The 23,245-nt window shown below is 45.9% G+C and overlaps 1 protein-coding gene across 1 annotated transcript in view; it reads right to left on the bottom strand.

The window, feature by feature from the left end:
- Positions 1-5,506: 5,506 nt before the first annotated feature.
- The window catches only part of LOC124721558 (calcium/calmodulin-dependent protein kinase type 1-like), a 496,340-nt gene continuing 478,601 nt past the window's right edge, over positions 5,507-23,245 (bottom strand). Inside the window, exon 3 of the mRNA XM_047246595.1 lies at positions 5,507-5,561. Within this exon, the coding sequence (XP_047102551.1) occupies positions 5,522-5,561 (40 nt within the window). The 3' untranslated portion in view covers positions 5,507-5,521. The remainder of the gene's footprint in view (positions 5,562-23,245) is intronic.

The following is a 23,245-nucleotide window of genomic DNA, read 5'->3' as shown; positions in this document are numbered from 1 at the left end:
GCCCCAAACAGGCCGTTTGTGAGATAACTTCGAATGTTTGGTTACGAGCTGCAACTGACTTCACAGTTTCACGCGTGATCTATGATTGGCGACATGTGCTACATTAATGATGAGGCAGCGCAACATTTTGCTGCTGATATTACATGACATACAATGTGCCGTTAGGATCCAAGATGTACACTGAGTTAACGGAAGTTATGAGATACCTCCTAATATCGTGTCGCACCTCATTTTGCCCGACGTATCGCAGCAACTCCACGTGACATGCACTCAACTAGTCGTCCCCTGCAAAAATAATTAGCCACGATGCCTCTACAGCCGTCCATAATTACGAAGGTGCTTCCGCTGCAGGATTTTTTGCACGAAATGACATCTCAATTATGTCCCATATATGTTCGATGGGATTCATGTCGGACGATTTGGATGGTCAAATCATTTGCTCCAATTGCCAGAACATTCTTCACCAAGCGAGGTGGCGCAGTGGTTAGACACTGAACTCGCATTCGGGAGGACGACGGTTCAATCCCGCGTCCGGCCATCCTGATTTGGGTTTTCCGTGATTTCCCTAAATCACTCCAGGCAAATGCCGGGATGGTTCCTCTGAAAGGGCACGGCCGACGTCCTTCCCCATCCTTCCCTAATCCGATGAGACCGATGACCACGCTGACTGGTCTCCTTCCCCAAACAACCAACCACCCAACCAACCAGAACATTCTTCGCCCTGTGAAATGGCGCATCGTCACCCATAAGAATTGCATCGTTGTCTGGCAACAGTAAGTCCATGAATGGCTGTAGGTGATCACCAAATCGCCAAAAATAACCATTTACACTCAAAGTTTGGTTGAGTTAGACCAGAGCACCAGGGTCATTTCATGTAAATACAGCCCACACCATTATAAAGACACCACCAGCTTGCACAGTGCTTTGTTGACATCTCTGATTCATGGCGTCGCGGGATCTGCGCCAGACTCTAATCCTATCATCAGCTCTTACCAACTGAAACCGCGGCTCATCTGACCAGGCCACCCCACCGTTTTTCAGTCGTCTAGGGTCCAACCGAAATGGTCACGAGCCCCGGAGAGGCGGTGCAGGCCATGTCGTTCTCTTAGAAAAGGCATTCGCGTCGGTAGTCTCATGTCATAGGACAGTGCGGCGAAATTTGACGTTAATGGGCTAACGGATACGTTCGTCGTTCGTCCCACATTGATTTCTGCCGTTATTTCACGCAGTGTTGTTTGTCTTTTAGCACTGACAACTCTACACAAACGGTGCTGCTCTCGGTCGTTAGGTGAAAGCCTTCGGCCACAGCGTGGTGAGGTGATGACTGAAATTTATACACTCGGCACACTTTTGCCAGAATGGATCTCGGGATATTGAATTCACTAACTACACTACTGGCCATTAAAATTGCTACTCCACGAAGATGACGTGCGACAGACACGAAATTTAACCGACAGGAAGAAGATGCTGTGATATGTAAATGATTAGCTTTTCAGAGCATTCACACAAGGTTGGCTGCGGTGGCGACACCTACAACGTGCTGACATGAGGAAAGTTTCCAACCGATTTCTCATACACGAACAGCAGTTGACCGGTGTTGCCTGGTGAAATATTGTTGTGATGCCTCGTGTAAGGAGGAGAAATGCGTACCATCACGTTTCCATCACTGATAAAGGTCGGATTGTAGCCTATCACGATTGCGGTTTATCGTATCGCGACATTGCGGCTCGCGTTGGTCGTGATCCAATGACTGTTAGCGGAATATGGAATCAGTGGGTTCAGGAGGGTAATATGGAACGCCGTGCTGGATCCCAACGGCCTTTTACCACTAGCAGTCGAGATGACAGGCATCTTATCCGCATGGCTGTAACGGATCGTGCAGTCACTTCTCGATCCCTGTGTCAACAGATGGGGACGTTTGCAAGACAACAACCATCTACACGAACAGTTCGACGACGTTTGCAAAAGCATGGACTATCACCTAGGAGACCATGGCTGCGGTTACCCGTGACGCTGCATCACAGACAGGAGCGCCTACGACGGTGTACTCAACGACGAACCTGGGTGCACGAATGGCAAAACGTTATTTCTTCGGATGAATCCAGGTTCTGTTAGAACTTCATGATAGTAGCAGCCGTGTTTGGCGACATCGCGGTGAACGCACGTTGGAAGCGTGTATTCGTCATCGCCATACTGGCGTATCACGCGGAGTGATGGTACGGGGTGCCACTGGTTACACGTCTCGGTCACCTCTTGTTCGCATTGACGGCACTTTGAACAGTGGACGTTACATTTCAGATGTGTTACGACCGTGGATCTACCCTTCATTCGATCCCTGTGAAACCCTACATTACAGCAAGATAATGCACGACCGCATGTTGCAGGTCCTGTACGGGCCTTTCTGGATACAGAAAATGTTCGACTGCTGCCCTGGCCAGCACATTCTCCAGATCTCTCACTAATTGAAAACGTCTGGTCAATGGTGGCCGAGCAACTGGCTCGTCACAATACGCCAGTCACTACTCTTGATGAACTGTGGTATCGTGTTGAAGCTGCATGGGCAGCTGTACCTGTACACGCCTTCCAAGCTCTGTTTGACTCAATGCCCAGGCGTATCAAGGCCGTTGTTACGGTCAGAGGTGGTTATTCTAGGTACTGATTTCTCTGGATCTATGCACCCAAATTACGTGAAAATGTAATCACATGTCAGTTCTAGTATAATATATTTGTCCAATGAATACCAGTTTATCATCTGCATTTCTTCTTGGTGTTTGCAATAAAAGGCCAGTAGTGTAGATACGTACTTCTACTTCCGTGTATCATTTTGAATTGTCCCATAACATCCCCAAATACTATGTGTCGAAAAATAGACACTTTTCAACTCAACTTACATCAACTTATGTAAATTATATCACCCATCTTCAGTGGTAATCGGGGTTATTTCGAAGTGGGACTCATTACTGAAGACAATTCTGCTCCAGTCAATGAGATTCTATGCTTGAGACGTGTCTGGAGACGCTCCAGACAGTGGTGAGATACCAACCCGAATGTCGCCCGCTAGACGCTCCGACAACCTGGAGTAATGGTTTGGAACGCCATTTCATTTCATAGGAGGGCCGCTTTGCTTGTCATCCGCGGTACCCTTACACCGCAGCGATACGTCGACTATATTCTACGCCCCGTTTTGTTGCCCTTCATGGCAAGCCATCCCGGACTCTTATTTCAGCAAGATCATGCGCTTCCGTACACGGTAAGAGTTTCTTCTGCTTGTCTCCGTGCTTGCCAAACCCTTCCTCGGCCAGCAAGGTCACTAACTCTCACCCCAATTGAGAACGCTTGGAGCATTATGGGCAGGGCCCGTCAACAAGCTCGGGATTTTGCCGATCTAACGTGCCACTTGGACAGAATTTGGCGCTATATCTCTGAGGACATACAACAAGTATCAACCAGCGCCAATCCGAGTAAGTGCTTGCGCGAAGGACAGAGGTGGACGAACACGTTATTCACTTGCTCAGTTTGTGAGTCTCTTACTCTTGAATGAAACGTCATTTTTTTCTGAAATTATAATCATTTGACTGTCTGCACAGGTATCACATCTACCGTTTTCTGTCCTATTTGGATAATTCCTGCGTGGTGCTTGTCTTTTGTGTTTTGTCTTAGAGTGTACTCTCGCTATTGTGTTCTTAAGACCTGTTCATAGTCTTAAAGGTACCGCTCTAGCAAATGAAGACATGTAGCTAAACTGGAAGCCATAGGTAGTATATGTCTTGTGCATCCATGCGCAGAGAACTGGGATTTTGAAGTGGGGGGAGGTTGGATCGTACCGGCTGGCCCCAGCATCTATCTCTGTGGTTCACTTCCTTATGAATATATTTGAAACTACTCACTAATGTATCTAACGCAAGCGAGTCATTTGCTGATATACACTATGTGATCAAAATTATCCGGACACCTCGCTGACAGTGACTTACAAGTTCGTGACACCCTCCATCGGTAATGCTGTAATTCAGTATGGTGTTGGCCCACCCTTAGCCTTGATGACAGCTTCCACTCTCGCAGGCATACGTTCAATCAGGTGCTGGAAGGTTTCTTGGGGAATGGAAGTCCATTCTTCACGGAGTGTTGCACTGAGGAGAGGTATCGATGTCGGTCGGTGAGGCCTGGCACGAAGTCGGCTTTCCAAAACATCCCAGAGGTGTTCTATAGGATTCAGGTCAGGACTCCGTGCAGGCTGGTCCATTACAGAGAGTTATTATCGTGTAACCACTCCGCCACAGGCCGTGCATTATGAACACGTGCCCGATCGTGTTGAAAGATGCAATCACCATCCCCGAATTGCTCTTCAACAGTGAAAAGCAAAAAGGTGCTTAAAACATCAATGTAGGCCTGTGCTGTGATGGTGCCACGCAAAACAACAAAGGGTGCAAGCGCCCTTCATGAAAAACACGACCACACCATAACACCACCGCCTCCGAATTTTATTGTTGGCACTACATACGATGGCAGATGACGTTCACCAAGCATTCGCCATACCCACACACTGCCATCAGATCGTCACATTGTATACAGTGATTCGTCACTCCACACAGCGTTTTTCCACTGTTCAATCGTCCAATGTTTACGCTCCTTACACCAAGCGAAGCGTCGTTTGCTATTTACCGGCGTGATGTGTGGCTTATGAAATCCAAGTTTTGTCACCTCCCGCCTAACTGCCATAGCACTTGCAGTGGATCCTGATGCAGTTTGGAATTCCTGTGTGATGGTCTGGATAGATATCTGCCTATTACACATTATGATCGTCTTCAACTGTCGGAGGTCTCTGTCACTCAACAGACGAGGTCGGCCTCAAAAATGTTCAAATGTGTGTGAAATCTTATGGGACTTAACTGCTAAGGTCATCAGTCCCTAAGATTACACACTACTTAACCTAAATTATCCTAAGGACAAACACACACACCCATGGGAGGACTCGAACCTCCGCCGGGACCCACCGCACAGTCCATGACTGCCGCGCCTTAAACCGCTCGGCGGTCGGCCTGTACGCTTTTGTGCTCTAAGTGTCCCTTCACGTTTCCACTTCACTATCACATCGGAAACAGTGGACCTAGAGATGTTTAGGAGTGTGGAAATTTCGCGTACGGAACTACGACACGTGATACCCAATCACTTATCACGTTTGAAGTCCGTGAGTTCCGCGGAGCGGCCCATTCTGCTCTCTCACGATGAGGTCGCTGATATGGAGTACCTAGCAGTAGGTGGTAGCAAAATGCACCTAATATGAAAAACATGTTTTTGGGGGTGTCTGGATACTCTTGATCACGTAGTGAATCTACACCTTATATTTTACGAAGCATTACGCCACCTTAGTAGTGTGTAAAATCAGCACAGTAAATAAAATCGTTGCTAAGCAACCATGTGGTGGCTGATGTCCAAGCTTGATAGGAGGAGTTGATATTAATACCAAACATCAACATACTAAAAATTTAGCTATGCTAGTAAGTGGAACTTGTAAGTTTTTCTCTTACATACCGACTGAAGTATGGGTACTGCGTTGTACATACCTGCAAAAAGAAAGAAAATTCGTTAGTAATTATCTTGAGGGACAGTACAATATTTCTGTCTTAAAGTAACTTGCTGGCTCAAGGATACTTGAAAGAATACCAAATGTTATGTGAAGCTGTTTTTCCAAGGGTAAGAAATAAAACAGAAAAAAATGACGCACCTTGGAATGATTCTCGATATTATGGACAGGAGGTGCGACTGAAGAATCTGTAGGGTGGTTATAATTATAATTTCGCTACTTGAGAGGGTAATCGGGTGATCATAGCGCAATGAAAGTTTGTGTAAACATTTGTAAAGAGATGCGGAAGACAAATAACGAATAAACCGTTGGAAGATGCACATTTTAATATCTACATGGGGGAGGGGACATTTGTTAATCGCATACCACGTTTATGCTCACTGTGACAAACGCTGTTCAATGTGGCGACCATCTGAGTTGATGAGTAATGTGAATTTGGTGCGGATTCATTTCACAGTTGTTCGCGCGACTTTTCGCCTTACCAGTACCGACACCTAACGGCAAGTCGTGACACAACACTACTAACAACGCAAATTCTGCACCATACAGTCTGAACATCATTCCTGTAAAGTTGGGTACACAGACGGTGAATAGTTTCCCTCTACACTGGCATAAGTAGCGAAAGTTTAATTATAACCACACTATACATAATCCACCAGACAAATATCCTCCAGTTTTCTTTAAAATTCCAAGGTTCCAAGTTAAAAACTGAACTTTTAAAACCGCCATAGGCACCGAAGTTGCTATACATGGTTTCGTGCATCAGTCAAAAACGCACCAAATGTTTCTGTAACCTCTTTGACTTTTACTATTAGATAACTTATTTCACAAAACATTTGGCCGTTTTCTTTATTTTCATAATTTTTTTTTCTGGCAATGAAGTATCATATCACTGTAACTTTTTACGCGCAAAATAGCTAGACATTGAAAAGATTAAAAATTCAGCACTTCATTTACATAGTTACCAACAGTTTTTAGTGAAATATTTCAATTTTTCTTCCGGGGTGGAGGGGGGAGGGGTAGGAGGACATGAACAGATGAAAAGGGAGAGGTGGACACAGAGAGGGGAGTAGAGGAGATGCGTTTAATGTGTGTGTCGAACACACGATCACGCAAAGGCGCGAGGGAAAGGCTAGTTATTAATAATAAACAGTTAGTGAAATAGCTTTACTTAGGCCACCAGAGTAAGCTGCTTAGTTGAAAATGTTCAAATGTGTGTGAATTTGTAAGGGACCAAACTGCAGAGGTCAACGGTCTTTAGACTTACACACTACTTAAACTAACTTATGCTAAGGACACACACACACACACACACACACACACACACACACACACACACACACACGTGCCCGAGGGAGGAATCGAACCTCCGGCGGAAGCGGCCGCGCTATCTGTTACATGGCGTCTCTAACAGCGCGGCCACTCCGTACGACCTGTTTATTTCTCGGTGGGGTAAATGTCATATAAAAAAATTTATAGATTTGACGTAATTTTTTTTCTTCTCGACCTTGGCATGACTTTCGCCACTGAGATTTGATTTTTATTTGATACGTGTCAATTTCCACTATATGAAACAGTCCATGTGAATCTGTAAATCTGGTTGAGGCAATTCACACGTTAAGTAAAGATAAGGACATACCATCACCTAGCTTAGTACAATGCCGTGCAGCTCGAATCACTCTTCAGTTACACATTTCTACAAAGATCAATTTGGGACTTAGCAACAGCATTGGCGAAAGAAATATTTTTGGTAGCCTACACTTTTCGTAGTCTTAACTCCAATAGGACAGCGAGCGCAATGAAATTCTCAGAGCACAGCCTCTTAAGATTACCAGGGTTGCAGTAGTATGTACAGTGCGAGAAAAACTGAACCAGAAAGCTCAATAAATCTTTAAAGATATACTCTGTTGTTTGTAATATTGATCACAGAGAGAAAAGTAAAATGTTTGGAAGTAGGCAGTAGACCTTCGTGTTATGGTTACAGTATTTCACACACTACGTAAGCCGAACAAGTGAAGTCACTTTAAAATTGAAGAAGTTGATCGGGCGATAGCTGGAAGTATTATATTGCTTTCCGATCTATAGTTCTGACGCAAGTGCTAGTTCTCTCTCTTGGAATGAGTTAATGAATGCATCGACCTATGAATTTAGAAGAGAGTTTTTCTACTGCTTGACGGTGGTCTGTTTCATATTTAATGTTCTCTAACAGTGAAATCGTTAGAAACGACCCGTTGTTTTTCAGTTTTGATGAAAAGCTTTACGTAGAAAGCTAAACTACACTAGTGCGCAAAACTTAAGGACGAAAGTAACCGCCCGAAGATGTGTCAATGCCAAGTATCACAGCTCGAAGAAATCTGGGCCTCACACAAACTACTACAGTATAGTACAGAAGGCAACTGAAAGAAATACGCAGTGAGGTGAAAGAGAAATAACGCTCTTATTCGGAAACAAAAATTATTATCAAGTCATCGCGATTTATAATGGTGCCACGGACAATACTAAAGGCGGGACATGGTTCTTGTCAGGGAGTGTGCCACAGACTGTCCAGTAGTTTGCATAGTATTTCTTCTTTGCCGACCGCTTTGGCCGATCGGTTCTAGGCGCTTCAGTCCGGAACCGCGTTGCTGCTACGGTCGCAGGTTCAAATCCTACCTCGGTCATGGATGTGTGTGACGTCCTTGGGTTGGTTAGGTTTAAGTAGTTCTAAGTCTAGGTGACTGATGACCTCTGCAGTATGCTTCCATGCCGACAACATAGTTGGTATGGAGTTGCTGTGGTAGGGCGTTCCATTACCTCCCCCGCTTCCATCCCCCCCCCCCCCCCCCCGCCCCGCCCAGAGTGCGATTGACAACTGCTCTGCTACATGGCATGGTGCATGCGTACGGCTCGATGGATTTAAGTCGGGAGAGCGTGCAAGCCAGTGAATTCGCCGAATATCCTCTCATTTCAAGGGTTCTCTCACCTGCGTTGTTCGATGCGGTGGCCCACCATCATCCATAAAAAATGAAGACAAGGGCTGAATGCACGCCTGAATAAACGAACATGGAGCAGGAGTACAATGCAACAACAACATTGCCTGTTCAGTGTACCGTGATCAAAGATTTGGAGTTTAGTACGCCCATGTAATATTATGCCTCCCCAACCGTAACACCTGGCCCATCAAAAGGTTCATGTTGAACAATGTTCCTGGGTTTATTACGTGCTCCCACATCTCGCCGAATGAGGGTACGTCCAGAATCACTGCTTATACTGAATCTGCTCTCATCCGAAAAGAGCACGCGAAGTCTGTATGCTCTTGGCACCATTGCAAACACTGCCGCCGATGTACGGGTGTCAACGGGCTATAACGTATAGGGCTTCAGGAATGAAGACCACCCACATACAGTCGCCATGCTACTGTGGAGAGTGAGATTGCGTGCCTTGTAATCGTGTTTAATGTGGTTGCAACTGCACCCGCTGTTTAATATGGGTCCCTTCTTGCCTGTTGCACAATGTAGCAGTTATCTGCTGCTGTAGTTGATGATGGTTAATCACGTCCACTCCTTCAGTGCCTGTGGTTCGGAATGCTCTCCACGCACCTCAACCAATGCCGTGAGCAATTCAAAACTCCTGCGCTGATTCTTCAGCGTGTGAACTTGTAAGGTGGTCGCCTTATTTTGATTTTGGTATGTCATCGAAGTGCACGTCAAAGAGAGAGAGCAGTTTACGTAGTAACTGTTAAACAATCTTTGGTATTTTCGTGGCACAGTCATATCCTCTGCCCAATCTGATATATTCTTAGTCGAAGTGCGGTAGGTGATGGACGTATTCAGCAGTGCTGTGCTGACTTTTCATGGTATATGTTAGATTAAGAACGATTGATTGTAAAGGACCGCAAGGATGAGTAAAATGAATACACTAGAAAGCGAAGAGAACATATATATTGAATAATATTATTTTTGAAGAGAAGAAGTTCGAGGTAAGACTACCGCACTGCGCAGCGAGGAATGCTTATTGTCAGCTAGTTAACTTGCTCAGAGTTGAGACAAAGACCACCCTTAGTTCCCTGAGTGATGCATTAACATACACTACTGGCCATTAAAATTGCTACACCACGAAGATGACGTGCTACAGACGCGAAATTTAACCGACAGGAAGAACATGCTGTGATATGCAAATGATTAGCTTTTCAGAGTATTCACACAAGGTTGGGCGCCGGTGGCGACACCTACAACGTGTTGACATGAGGAAAGTTTCCAACCGATTTCTCATACACAAACAGTAGTTGACCAACGTTGTCGGGTGAAACGTTGTTGTGATGCCTCGTGTAAGGAGGAGAAATGCGTACCATCACGTTTCTGACTTTGATGAAGGTCGGATTGTAGCCTATCGCGATTGCGATGTATCGTATCGCGACGTTGCTGCTCGCGTTGGTCGATATACAATGACTGTTAGCAGAATATGGAAACGGTGGGTTCAGGAGGGTAACACGGAACGCCGTGCTGGATCCCAACGGCCTCGTATCACTAGCAGTCGAGATGACAGGCATCGTATCCGCATGGCTGTAACGGATCGTGCAGCCACGTCTCGATCCCTGAGTCAACAGATGGGGACGTTTGCAACACAACAACCATCTGCACGAATAGTTCGGCGACGTTTGCAGCAGCATGGACTATCAGCTCGGAGACCATGGCTGCGGTTACCCTTGACGCTGCATCACAGACATGAGCGCCTGCGATGGTGTATTCAACGACGAACCTGGGTGCACGAATGGCGAAACGTCATTTTTTCGGATGAATCCAGGTTCTGCCAGTCACTACTCTTCATGAACTGTGGTATCGTGTCGAAGCTGCATGGGCAGCTGTACCTGTACACGCCATCCAAGCTCTGTTTGACTCAATGCCCAGGCGTATCAAGGCCGTCATTACGGCCACAGGCGGTTGTTCTGGGTACTGATTTCTCAGGATCTATGCACACAAATCGTGTGAAATTGTAATCACATGTCAGTTCTAGTATAATATATTTGTCCAATAAATGCTCGTTTATCATCTGCATTTCTTCTTGGTGTAGCAATTTTAATGGACAGTAGTGTAGTTCAAGTAAGATTAAGTAGCGTGTAAGCCTAGGGACCGATGACCTCAGCAGTTTGGTCCCATAGGAACTTACCCCAAGTTTCCAAATTTTGTAAGATGCTGGAACATATGGTGTGTCTGCGGTTGGGATGGATCCGGGAGTCACGTGGCCTACTGGCTCCATGTCAGGGTGGCTTCCGCCAGGGTCACTCTACCACTGACGCTGATGACCTCGATGTTGAGCGCCCATAAGCCCCTCTACCACTGATAACCTTGTGTCCCTCGAGTCTGCGATCCGAACAGCCTTTTCCAGACGCCAACATCTGGTTGCCGTCTTTTTTAACCTACGTAAAGCATACGACATGACCTGGTGAGCCGGCCGTTGGTGGCCGAGCGGTTCTAGGCGCTTCAGTCTGGAACCGCGCGACCGCTACTGTCGCAGGTTCGAATCCTGCCTCCGGCATGGGTGTGTGTGATGTCCTTAGGTTAGTTAGGTTTAAGTAGTTCTAAGTTCAAGGGACTGATGACCACAGATGTTAAGTCCCTTAGTGCTCAGAGCCATTTGAACTTTTTTTTTTTTTTGCGCCCTCTACCTCTTCCTTAAGTTTTGCAGAGCAGTGTAATACCTCATTTATGACTTTTGTGAATCTTCTTGTCACATTTGACTGTTACGAGGAATGATTTCTTCAGTGACTTGGGCTTCAAGTTTGTTAACCTTCAAACATAAATTGCACACAAAAAATGGTTCAAATGGCTCTGAGCACTATGGGACTTAACTTCTACGGTCATCAGTCCCCTATAACTTAGAACTACTTAAACCGAACTAACCTAAGGACATCACACACATCCATGCCCGAGGCAGGATTCGAACCTGCGACCGTTGCGGTCGCGCGTTTCCAGACTGTAGCGCCTAGAACCGCTCGGCCATCACGACCGGCAAGTGTGCACAAATGCAAAGTTTTACACACAAATGATTTTGGTGATTGTTTGAAGGGGTAACTCCGTTTTCAAAACCATTTTGATTCGATTTCAGCCGTTAGAGTTTCGGTACTTGGCTTCTCATATTCAGCTAGTAATAGAAGCCACGAACTCACAAATACAATACAGTAAAGAGACGTACATCACTATTAGGTTTGATGAGTGGCAGCTCTTCTTAAATGTGGATAAAAGTAAGATAATGCCTATAACAAGGAAAAGGAATGGTTTAGTATCTGATTACAAGATCAGTGGTCAACTTCTTGAACACGTTGCATCGTGTAAGTTGCAAAATCCCACTTGTGTGACGGTGAAATTTAACTGAATCTGAACCACGAATCAAGTAGACCCTTGAGATTCAATGTTAAATTTAGTGTACGCAGCGTATTTGCTACCGTTATTTATTTAGGATCTATTAGTGAATCTGAAGAAGGGGAACTGACTTAATATTTATCGCTGAACGGGATTTAATGCGGTAATACACTCAAGATTTAAGTATACCCTATAGTTCATTACAAAAGACAATTTTCGTTCTACATAATTAAAAACAATTATGTAAATTCCAACTTTACGATGAGAATTGCAAACTAAAATTCAGATTTGGCAAAGTTTTTAAGCGAGAATGATTTGCTTAATAGTCTCGCATTTGACTCCCTGAACTCATTTGCAACTTATGATGGATACGGTGACTGACTGACTGCAACTAGAACGTAATAATCCCCAAGAGCTGAGGCAGCACTGATGAATAAGAGACCGTAAAACCTATCTTGAATTTTAACTACAATACTCTCGCGTGTACGAAGTGTCAGAGCTGTAACCGACACTCACCGTAGTGTTCAGTGTAATGTGAGCAGAACTGTGACACCATGGCTCCCTGGTCTGAAGTTCAGCGCTACGATCGGGCAGCTGATACCGCAAACATTGGACCCCTGGAAACTCCGCAGCCGCAGCTCTTGCCACTGCCTCCTCTCCGCGACTTCTGCGCATCTGATTTTTCCAAGTCTCCTAAAAGTAGCTTGTTCCTTTCTTCCCGCCAACAAAATGAGTCCACCGATTCCCTCCGAAGTTACTACAGCCCATCAATAGGACAAATGTTCCTTTGACAAAATATCGCAGCAAGAAACTGTGGACCGTCGACAAGCCAAGTAACTTAATTTCTTCCCTTATTTTTTAAAAAATTACTGCGGAGTGTTACATCCTCCTGATGTCAGAGGTCGTTCAGCCACCAGCTAGCCTCGCATTACAGGCCCTATAAAAATGTGGAAAAATAGTCGACGAGGCTAGTCGTCGACTTCGCTGCAAATTCTGAATGTTGAGAACGTAATAGCTGTTTTGTCATGTTTTTAGGAAAGCCAAGAAATACTTATCTACTGAAGTACCTCTCTTAACAAGCTCCTAGCATCTACACCGACTGACAAAATTCTGTCTTCTGGAACGAAGGCTTTGTATTTCGGCTGCCCTGCAGAACTACAGACCGTGCTACGAACGTAACAGTGGCCTCTGCGCCTGCTCACCATTCGGAAAAGGTATATTTACTCCCCCCCCCCCCCTCTCCCTCCGTCATCCCTACATAGCGAGGACGCTATACCTGCACTTGTCCCTATGTTTCTGCGAAGGCCGGCGTCTCCACAGCACCTCATGGCGCGTTTCTCTGGGGCTTGAGCCAAGTCATCTGTCTCATTTTCACAGCATTTCTCACTTCCAAAGCTGGCTCATGAAGCAAAATGATACAGAAAGTTAAGAAGAGCAAGTGAATTCTGCTCATACAATTAAATTAATTTAACTCTCCTCCAGTTGCCCAATTAAAGGAGAATCAATGAAAGGAGACGAGTCGAAGGGCTTTCCACCTTTCAAACTACACTCCTGGAAATGGAAAAAAGAACACATTGACACCGGTGTGTCAGACCCACCATACTTGCTCCGGACACTGCGAGAGGGCTGTACAAGCAATGATCACACGCACGGCACAGCGGACACACCAGGAATCGCGGTGTTGGCCGTCGAATGGCGCTAGCTGCGCAGCATTTGTGCACCGCCACCGTCAGTGTCAGCCAGTTTGCCGTGGCATACGGAGCTCCATCGCAGTCTTTAACACTGGTAGCATTCCGCGACAGCGTGGACGTGAACCGTATGTGCAGTTGACGGACTTTGAGCGAGGGCGTATAGTGGGCATGCGGGAGGCCGGGTGGACGTACCGCCGAATTGCTCAACACGTGGGGCGTGAGGTCTCCACAGTACATCGATGTTGTCGCCAGTGGTCGGCGGAAGGTGCACGTGCCCGTCGACCTGGGACCGGACCGCAGCAACGCAAGGATGCACGCCAAGACCGTAGGATCCTACGCAGTGCCGTAGGGGACCGCACCGCCACTTCCCAGCAAATTAGGGACACTGTTGCTCCTGGGGTATCGGCGAGGACCATTCGCAACCGTCTCCATGAAGCTGGGCTACGGTCCCGCACACCGTTAGGCCGTCTTCCGCTCACGCCCCAACATCGTGCAGCCCACCTCCAGTGGTGTCGCGACAGGCGTGAATGGAGGGACGAATGGAGACGTATCGTCTTCAGCGATGAGAGTCGCTTCTGCCTTGGTGCCAATGATGGTCGTATGCGTGTTTGGCGCCGTGCAGGTGAGCGCCACAATCAGGACTGCATACGACCGAGGCACACAGGGCCAACACCCGGCATCATGGTGTGGGGAGCGATCTCCTACACTGGCTGTACACCACTGGTGATCGTCGAGGGGACACTGAATAGTGCACGGTACATCCAAACCGTCATCGAACCCATCGTTCTACCATTTCTAGACCGGCAAGGGAACTTGCTGTTCCAACAGGACAATGCTCGTCCGCATGTATCCCGTGCCATCCAACGTGCTCTAGAAGGTGTAAGTCAACTACCCTGGCCAGCAAGATCTCCGGATCTGTCCCCCATTGAGCATGTTTGGGACTGGATGAAGCGTCGTCTCACGCGGTCTGCACGTCCAGCACGAACGCTGGTCCAACTGAGGCGCCAGGTGGAAATGGCATGGCAAGCCGTTCCACAGGACTACATGCAGCATCTCTACGATCGTCTCCATGGGAGAATGGCAGCCTGCATTGCTGCGAAAGGTGGATATACACTGTACTAGTGCCGACATTGTGCATGCTCTGTTGCCTGTGTCTATGTGCCTGTGGTTCTGTCAGTGTGATCATGTGATGTATCTGACCCCAGGAATGTGTCAATAAAGTTTCCCCTTCCTGGGACAATGAATTCACGGTGTTCTTATTTCAATTTCCAGGAGTGTATTTAGAGGTAATAGTAAGAAGCATGAGACCGCCCTGTTAGCTGTGCGATCTAACGGACTGATTCCCGTGCGGGAAGGCAACAAATCTTTATCTTCCAAAAAAAATGGTTCAAATGGCTCTGGGCACATCTGAGGTCATCGGTCCCCTAGAACTTAGAACTGCTTAAACCTAATTAACCTAAGGACATCACACACACCCATGGCCGAGGCAGGATTCGAACCTGCGACCGTAGCAGTCGCGCGGTTCCAGACTGAAGCTCCTAGAACCGCTCGGCCACCGCGGCCGGCCTTTATCTTCCATTCACTTCCCTAATTCTGATTTTACGTGATGGTCGCATTTCATACTGCTTCTTGTATGTATGTATTGGACTGGGAACCTAAAAACGACGGAGAGGCTTCGGCCCCGCCGTAGCCCTCAGTTGTACACAACCCGACAACAGGCTACAGCAGTCTACTCACCCCACCGCCGCCCCACGCCGAACCCAGGCGGATTAGTGTCGAGGTCCGGTGTGCCGGCCAGCCTGTGGATGGTTTTTAAGGCGGTTTTCCACCTGTCTTGGCGAATGCGGATTGGTTCCTCTTGTTCCACCTCAGTTACACTATGTCGACGATTGCTGGGCAAACACTGTCTCCACGTGCGCATACACCAGAATTACTCTACCACGCAAACATTGGGACTACACTCGTCTGAAATGAGACGTTTCCGCGGGGGTCCACTGGGGGCCGAACCGCTACGGTGGGGACGAAGCCTCTCCGTCGTTTTTAGGTCCCCAGTTCACTACATACATACAAGAAGCAGTATGAAATCGGACCATCACGTAAAATCAGAATTAGGGAAGATCTGTAGCAGTGTTTCTGCGAAAGTGCGACCCATCTGCAAAGAAAATCGCATACAACACAGAAGTGCAACCAGATCTCGAATATTGTTGCAGTGTTTGTAGTCCTTAACAAGTATGCATGAAAACAGACGTCGAACGAATTCAGAGACGTGCTGCTGGATCGTGAAGGGTCGGTATAGCCCATAAGAACGCGTAGCAGAAATGTGCGGGGAACTTACACGGGAGTCTTGTAGGGAAGACGATATACATTTCTTGTGAAAAACTGTTGAGTAAATTTAGAGCGTCTGTATTCTAAGATCACTGTGTGACAATTATGCTGCCACAGAAGTATACCTCATGTAGAAACCATGAGAAATTCGGAAATGTACAAAGGGATTTAGGCAGTCATTCCCCCCCCCCCCCCCCTTCTCCGTACTAGGGACACGATAGTGAACGAAATTAGCGATGCTCAGCTGATGGGTAGTATAGCAAAGAAAGTATCGACACAGAGATATCAATACTTCTCTTTTTTATCAAAGATTACTGTCAATACTGTATTTCGGCTCCAAACTCCTTATATGTGTGTTTTCAGAATTTATCTGTAATAAAGATAGTCAATTTTCACAAGTTTAATATGGAATACAAGATTTTTAATATCGTAATTTCTGAATCTCAATTATCTCAAAACTAATTTTTCAAGCAGATTTTGCGTCTCCCTTCATTATAAGCCAGATCATGAAAACAATGCCATGTTTCACTTTCCGTAGGCGCCATTGAGTTTACTGATTCAGTAACTCTTGCACTTTCAGTGTTGTGAACATCAATACCGTAACAAACAACTAAACCAAATCGTGAAAACAAGACGATTCCAAGTTAACCAACTGCGAACGAACCATTGCCAAGGTTAGCAAAGACAGACGAACGTTTTCGTACACTATCTTTCACAGGAACCCCCTCGTTTCAGTTCTTGGCCTGTTGATGCGCGCACGCTCAGTTCTTGGATCTAAGTCATGCAGTTAAAATTCTGAGGAAACAAAACTGGAAGAAATCGTAAGTACCATCATTCGATACGATGCCTGTTAAGAAGTACTGATATGAGTAAAGTATCAGTTGGAAAGTATGGAGTAAGAAAGTACCGGTTTCGAGATGAATGCACTCGATAGCATTATGTATCGATACATTTTCCGTGTCCCTGCTCAATAAGTGAATGGAATAGGGAAAACGCTAATATTAATGCTATGTACCCTCCGCCACAGACTGTCCAGTAGTTTGCATAGTATTTCTTCTTTGCCGGAGGCGCTTCAGTCCGGAACCGCGTTGCTGCTACGGTCGCAGGTTCAAATCCTACCTCGGTCATGGATGTGTGTGACGTCCTTGGGTTGGTTAGGTTTAAGTAGTTCTAAGTCTAGGTGACTGATGACCTCAGATGTTAAGTCTCATAGTGCTGGGAGCCATTTGAAGTATTTCTTTAGATGCCTATGTAAAGTGTCACACAGTGAATCTCTAAGTGCTTCTCGTACTGCACAGCTATATTAACAGTTTTTATTACGATATTTGACAGCGTTGCGTATACCTGTACATGGAGCATTAAGAAACGCAAGTGCGTAATATATTTATATATTGACATAGGCCCAGCTAGAGCACGAAGCTCTTTATGCCAGTCACTCATATTTCTACGTTGCATAGCATGTAACCGTACACCGTCCACACTGCAGCAGGTCGTATCCGAAAGTGGTAACGGCGTAGGTAGCAAGGCGAACTCCTAATAATGTACTGCAAACTCGAAAATACCCTCTGGTATATTGTACTTTATATTTAATAACTGTTAGTGGTACGTTTGGCCAGAAATAATTATTAATTATTAATTACTGAATCAGTAAGTTCAGAATATTTTTTGCGAACAGTACTGAAGTAAAGTTTACGAGTACTGACGTATTGTCGGTCAATATGTTGGCCGGCTGGGGTGGCCGAGCGGCTCTAGGCGCTACAGTTTGGAACCGCGCGACCGCTGCGGTCGCAGGTTCAAATACTGCCTCGGGCATGGATGTGTGTGACGTCCTTGGGTTAGTTAGGTTTAAGTCAGGCTCGTCCAAACTGTGGCCCTGGGGCGCTAGCGCCCGCGGCCCGCGCCCCGGGCGAATTCGCATGTTTCTGCAGTGGCCGAGTCGTGCCGCTTAGCTGCCCGTGCGGACCGCCCGAACGCTAGCCGGTAGATATATTTGTTCGTCCGTTTTCCCTTCGGGCAGAGGACGGCTCACAAGCGCTTCAAGTAGAGCTGATTGACCTACAGTGCCATATCCGCCTGAAGGACCGCTTTCGTATGTGTAAAACTTTGGATGACTTTTACAGCTGTCTTCCACGAGACAAATATCCTCTTTTGCACAAGCATGCGGCCAAAGTTCTCTCAATGTTTGGTTCCACGTATATTTGTGAGCGCTTTATCTCTCTTCTAAAGCTTGCTAAAACTAAGAACCGTTCATTCCTTGGCGACAAAAACTTGACGGATTCTTTGAGGTTAGCAGTCTCACTAAATATTGTACTAAGCCTGGACAAAATCGTTTTCTCGAAAAAGAAAAACGTGTAAAATGTTAATTGTCTTCATTAACAATGTTCACTGTAAGAATTAAAGAGCTTTATAACCTTAATTCTATTTTAATAAGTTTTCAAACTTGGTCAGTTAAGATTATTACGTACAAAACAGCAAACTAAGGATCCGATTTCTAAACTCTGAAAAGGGATACAAAAAATTGTAGCACGAAGTATAACAAAAAATACTTATTTGTAACTACTAACAGTAATAATGAGACACTATATCCCTTACATAAAATTAATTCTAAAACAGAGTATTTTGTTTACGTTAGATCTGACCGCTGGACAGTCCAGCGCAGAGCAGAGCTGTGCGGTCTCACTCGCTCTGCAGCTCTCTCTCTCTCTCTCTCTCTCTCTCGCTCCTAGGCCGACACTAGCGACACACGGTCGCGGACGGGGCGCTGAACTACACTGTCTTGCAACCGCGGGGCGCGGCCGCTCCCACCGGGCGCAATTCTTGGATGAGCTTGGTTTAAGTACTTCTAACAAGGGAACCTCCCCATCGCACCCCCCTCAGATTTAGTTATAAGTTGGTACAGTGGACAGGCCTTGAAAAACTGAACACAGATCAATCGAGAAAACAGGAAGAAGTTGCGCGGAACTATGAAAAAAATAAGCAAAATATACAAACTGAGTAGTCCATGCGAAAGATAGTCAACATCGAGGCTTTTGTGAGCCCAAGAGCGCCGTGGTCCCGTGGTTAGCGTGAGCACCTGCCGAACGAGAGACCCTCGGTTCAAGTCTTCCCTCGTGTGAAAGTTTATTTTTTTTATTTTCAGTCAATTATTTGTCCGTCCGATGCGAGGTAACTGCGCCGTAGTATGGGGACGTTGTATGAAAACGTTAAAAACATATGTTTTGACAGAGCACAGGGAAAACTGTGCGACTGTGAAACTGTTGCATTTATTTTTTTGCAGTTTATGTGACAAACTCTTATGTTTTCATCACTTTTTTGGGAGTGATTATCACATTGACAAGAAAACCTAAATCAGGCTAGGTACAAAAATCTTTTTACCCATTCGCCAAGTGTACAAATGGTTCAAATGGCTCTGAGCACTATGCGACTTAACTTCTGAGGTTATCAGGCACCTAGAACTTAGAACTAATCAAACATAACTAACCTAAGGACATCACACACATCCATGCCCGAGGCAGGATTCGAACCTGCGACCGTAGCGGTCGCTCGACAAGTGAACAAGTTAGGAAGGTCGACAACATATTCCTGTCATGTCACGCACATCCCGTCACCAGTGTAGTATAGAATATATCAGACGTGTTTTCCTGTGGAGGAATCGGTTGACCTATGACCTTGCGATCAAATGTTTTCGGTTCGCATTGGAGAGGCACGTCCTTTCGTCTACTAATCGCACGGTTTTGCGGTGCGGTTGCAAAACACAGACACTAAACTTATTACAGTGGACAGAGACATCAATGAACGAACGGACAGATCAAAATTTTTCGAAAATAAAGAAAGTAAAATTTTCACTCGAGGGAAGACTTGAACCTACGACCTGTCGTTGCGCAGCTGCTCACGCTAACCACGGGACCACGGCGCTCCTGAAGTCACACTGTCCTTGATGTTGCCTATCTTGCACATGGACTACTGAGTTTGTATATTTTGTTTATTTTTTTCATAGTTCCACACAACTTCTTCCTGTTTTCTTCATTGACCTGTGTTCAGTTTTTCAAGGCCTATCCACTGTGCTAACTTATAACTAAATCTGAGGGGGGGGGGGGGGGGGGGGTGCGATGGGGAGGTTCCCTTATAAGTTCTAGGGGACTGATGACCTCAGAAGTTAAGTCCCATAGTGCTCAGAGCCAGCCATTTTAATATGTTTATGATCAAAAAGCACATTTCAATTCAGTAATGGTAATGAAGTTTCTCAGTGACACAGTCACAAATATCTTGGTGATAATCCATGTTCGCGTGTACATGAAGACTGTCAGTAAACACCTCTTTCCATTGCACTTTGATAAAAATACTTTCGTCCGTGTCTTCGCAGTATTCAAACAACATAGCAGTGAAGTATCAGCAGAAATATTAACGTTCCGCACAACACGTATTACTTTACGATACGGCACCGTCCAGCTCAGGCATTGCCAAACAGCACCGCATGAACGCGGACGCCTCGACCAGGATCCTGCGTAGTGCTCCCAGCTATGCGGTGACAAGGAAGAGCCGGCCGCGGTGGTCGAGCGGCTCTTGGCGCTCCAGTCCGGAGTCGCGCTGCTGCTACGGTCGCAGGTTCGAATCCTGCCTCGGGCATGGGTGTGTGTGACGTCCTTAGGTTAGTTAGGTTTAAGTAGTCCTAAGGTCTAGGGGACTGATGACCACAGCAGTTGAGTCCCATAGCGCTCAGAGCCATTTGAACCATTTGACAAGGAAGAGGAAAGCGAAGGCTGCAACCGGACGCCACTAGAGGAAAGCAGTCTTCTTGTAACACGCTACGCTGTTTGCTAGCGATACAAGTTACCTTAGATCAGATTTACGTTTTGCATTACGAATAATATGACGTCTACGCACTGGTATAAAGAAGAAAACATGGAGAAGCAACATAGTTCAAAACCCAATGGAAATTTCCTTATCTCTTGTACCATTTGAAGGCTACGCGAACTACTAAATCGCACTGTTGAGAGCTGGAGAAACGCTTACTTGGACGTCATTACAACACCAGCTAAAAATATGAAATGATGCTCCTGACCTCTGACGAACGACAGTGAATGCTGACTCCATTGAAGACAGCCACTACAGAAAGAAACAGAGTTAAGGAAAAGTAGAGTGGTGGCGAAATCTTTTATTGTCGTCACCAATTATTTGAATTGAGAAAGTGTCTTAATGCAAGGGGAGGATCATTTGGTAACAGATGTGGCGGGAAAGATTGATGCTATCAAACAAAAAATTATTCTATGGAAAAATAAGATACGAGTTCATGACAGAGAAAATTTCCCGTAACGCAAGGCAGTCATTTGTGGAGCTGACACGAGTGACTATGTTTCAGTAATTGATACGTTTCTTCACGAGTTTTCGAAGATATTTCAAGTCACTGCAGGACTGAAGACGGATTTCGGATTATTTGCCAGATCCTTCTCGCCTTTGGCTGCTAAACTATCTTACTACTTCCAACCTGAGCGGACAGTCATGGAGTGTAGGAATCAGCTCAACGACCTGTTTCTCAAATCTAGGATAGTTCAAATGGATCTAAGCACTATGGGACTTAACGTCTGAGGTCATCAGTCCCCTAGACTTAGAACTAATCAAACCTAACTAACCAAAGAATATCACACACATCCATGCCCGAGGCAGGATTCGAACCTGCGACCGTAGCAGCAGCGTGGTTCCGGACTGAAGCGCCTAGAACCGTTCGGCCTGCCGAATCTAGGAATTTACCAGACTTTTATGAAATACTACGCCAACAGCAATATCCTCGGCTGGACAGAAAAGCCGTAAAAGTTATTTCAATGTTCGGTTCAATAATTGTGTGTGAACGTTTTTTTCTGTTATGAAACTGAAGAAGTCCCGCCAGTAGATATTGATCTAGATAACTCCATGTGTTTCTATCTGGAGTCAGACTTCCAGGAGTATTAGATATTCTATAATCGAAATGGTTATAAATTTATAAACACCAAAACAATGTTAAATGCCTCTATGTAAAGTTTTCGTAGGTCTGCTCACCACTTTAGCACCATCCAATGAATGTAGGGCGTTCAGTAAGTAACGCAACACGCTTTTTTCTGAAAGCAGGTTGGTTTTGTTCAGAACTCCAATACAACATGTTATTCCTCGCTCTTTTGGCTACAAAGGCTATTTTTCAACTTACTCTCCGTCCAATGCGACGTCCTTAGGCCACATTACTGGGACGGTCTGTATGTCAGCACGTCGACATCTGAGCCTACGTGACGTTGCATCAGTAACGTCCCATTATCCACGTGCTGCTTCCCACGGAGTGTATCTTTCTTAAGTTTTTAAGTTTGTGTTAAGATCCTATGGGACCAAACTGCTGAGGTCACCGGTCCCTAGGCTTACACACTGCTTTATCTGAATCAAACTAGCTTACGCTAAGGACAACACCCACACACCCACCCACCCACACACACACACACACACACACACACACACACACACACACACACACATATTCCCCAGTGAGGACTCGGACCTACGACGGGGGGAGCCGCGCGGAGGGCTGTAGGATGGATGGGGAAGAACAGTGTAATGAAGTTTTGTGAGTTCCTCTCGGATGCGCAGACCTGTGCGCGGTCTTGCGTTGTAGTGGAGAAGTAGTTCGTTTGCATTTTTGTGACGACAAACACGCTGAACTCGTTTCTTAAATTTTCTGAGGGTGGCATTACACACTTCCGAGCTGATGAGAGAGGACATCAAACAGAATAATCCCTTTCATAGTCCCAGGAGACTGTCGCCATTACTTTACCGACCTTGTTGCGATGACGTCAGAGGCCTCGGCCAAAGACTCACCGTGCTTTTGTTCACTGCCAGATGTCTGCAGACATTCTGCAAGCGCCTATGAATTTCTGCGATGCTCTGGTTTTCCGCCAAAAAACACTCAATGACAGCTCTCTGCTTTGAGAGCACTCCGTTACAGACAAGCTTGAAGTCTACGAAAAGCGCCGCTACCTATGGAAATTCATGAAACAATTGACTCTGAAGCAGGAATATTCCACAACTTCTCACAGCAAATTACCCTTTTTTCAGCTAAAATTTGCCGGAAAAAAGTGTTGCATTGCTTACTGAACGTCCCCACGTACTTACACTACTGGCCATTAAAACTGTTACGCCAATAAAAAATGCAGATGATAAACAGGCATTCATTGGACAAATATATTATACTACAACTGACATGTGATTACATTTTCACGCAGTTTGGGTGCATAAATCCTGAGAAATAAGTACCCAGAACAACCACTTCTGGCCGTAATAGCGGCCTTGATACG

Source organism: Schistocerca piceifrons, chromosome X (genome assembly GCF_021461385.2).
Source record: "Schistocerca piceifrons isolate TAMUIC-IGC-003096 chromosome X, iqSchPice1.1, whole genome shotgun sequence".
NCBI lineage: Eukaryota > Metazoa > Arthropoda > Insecta > Orthoptera > Acrididae > Schistocerca > Schistocerca piceifrons.
Note: the sequence above shows the minus strand (reverse complement) of the source record. Positions and strands in the feature narration are given on the sequence as shown.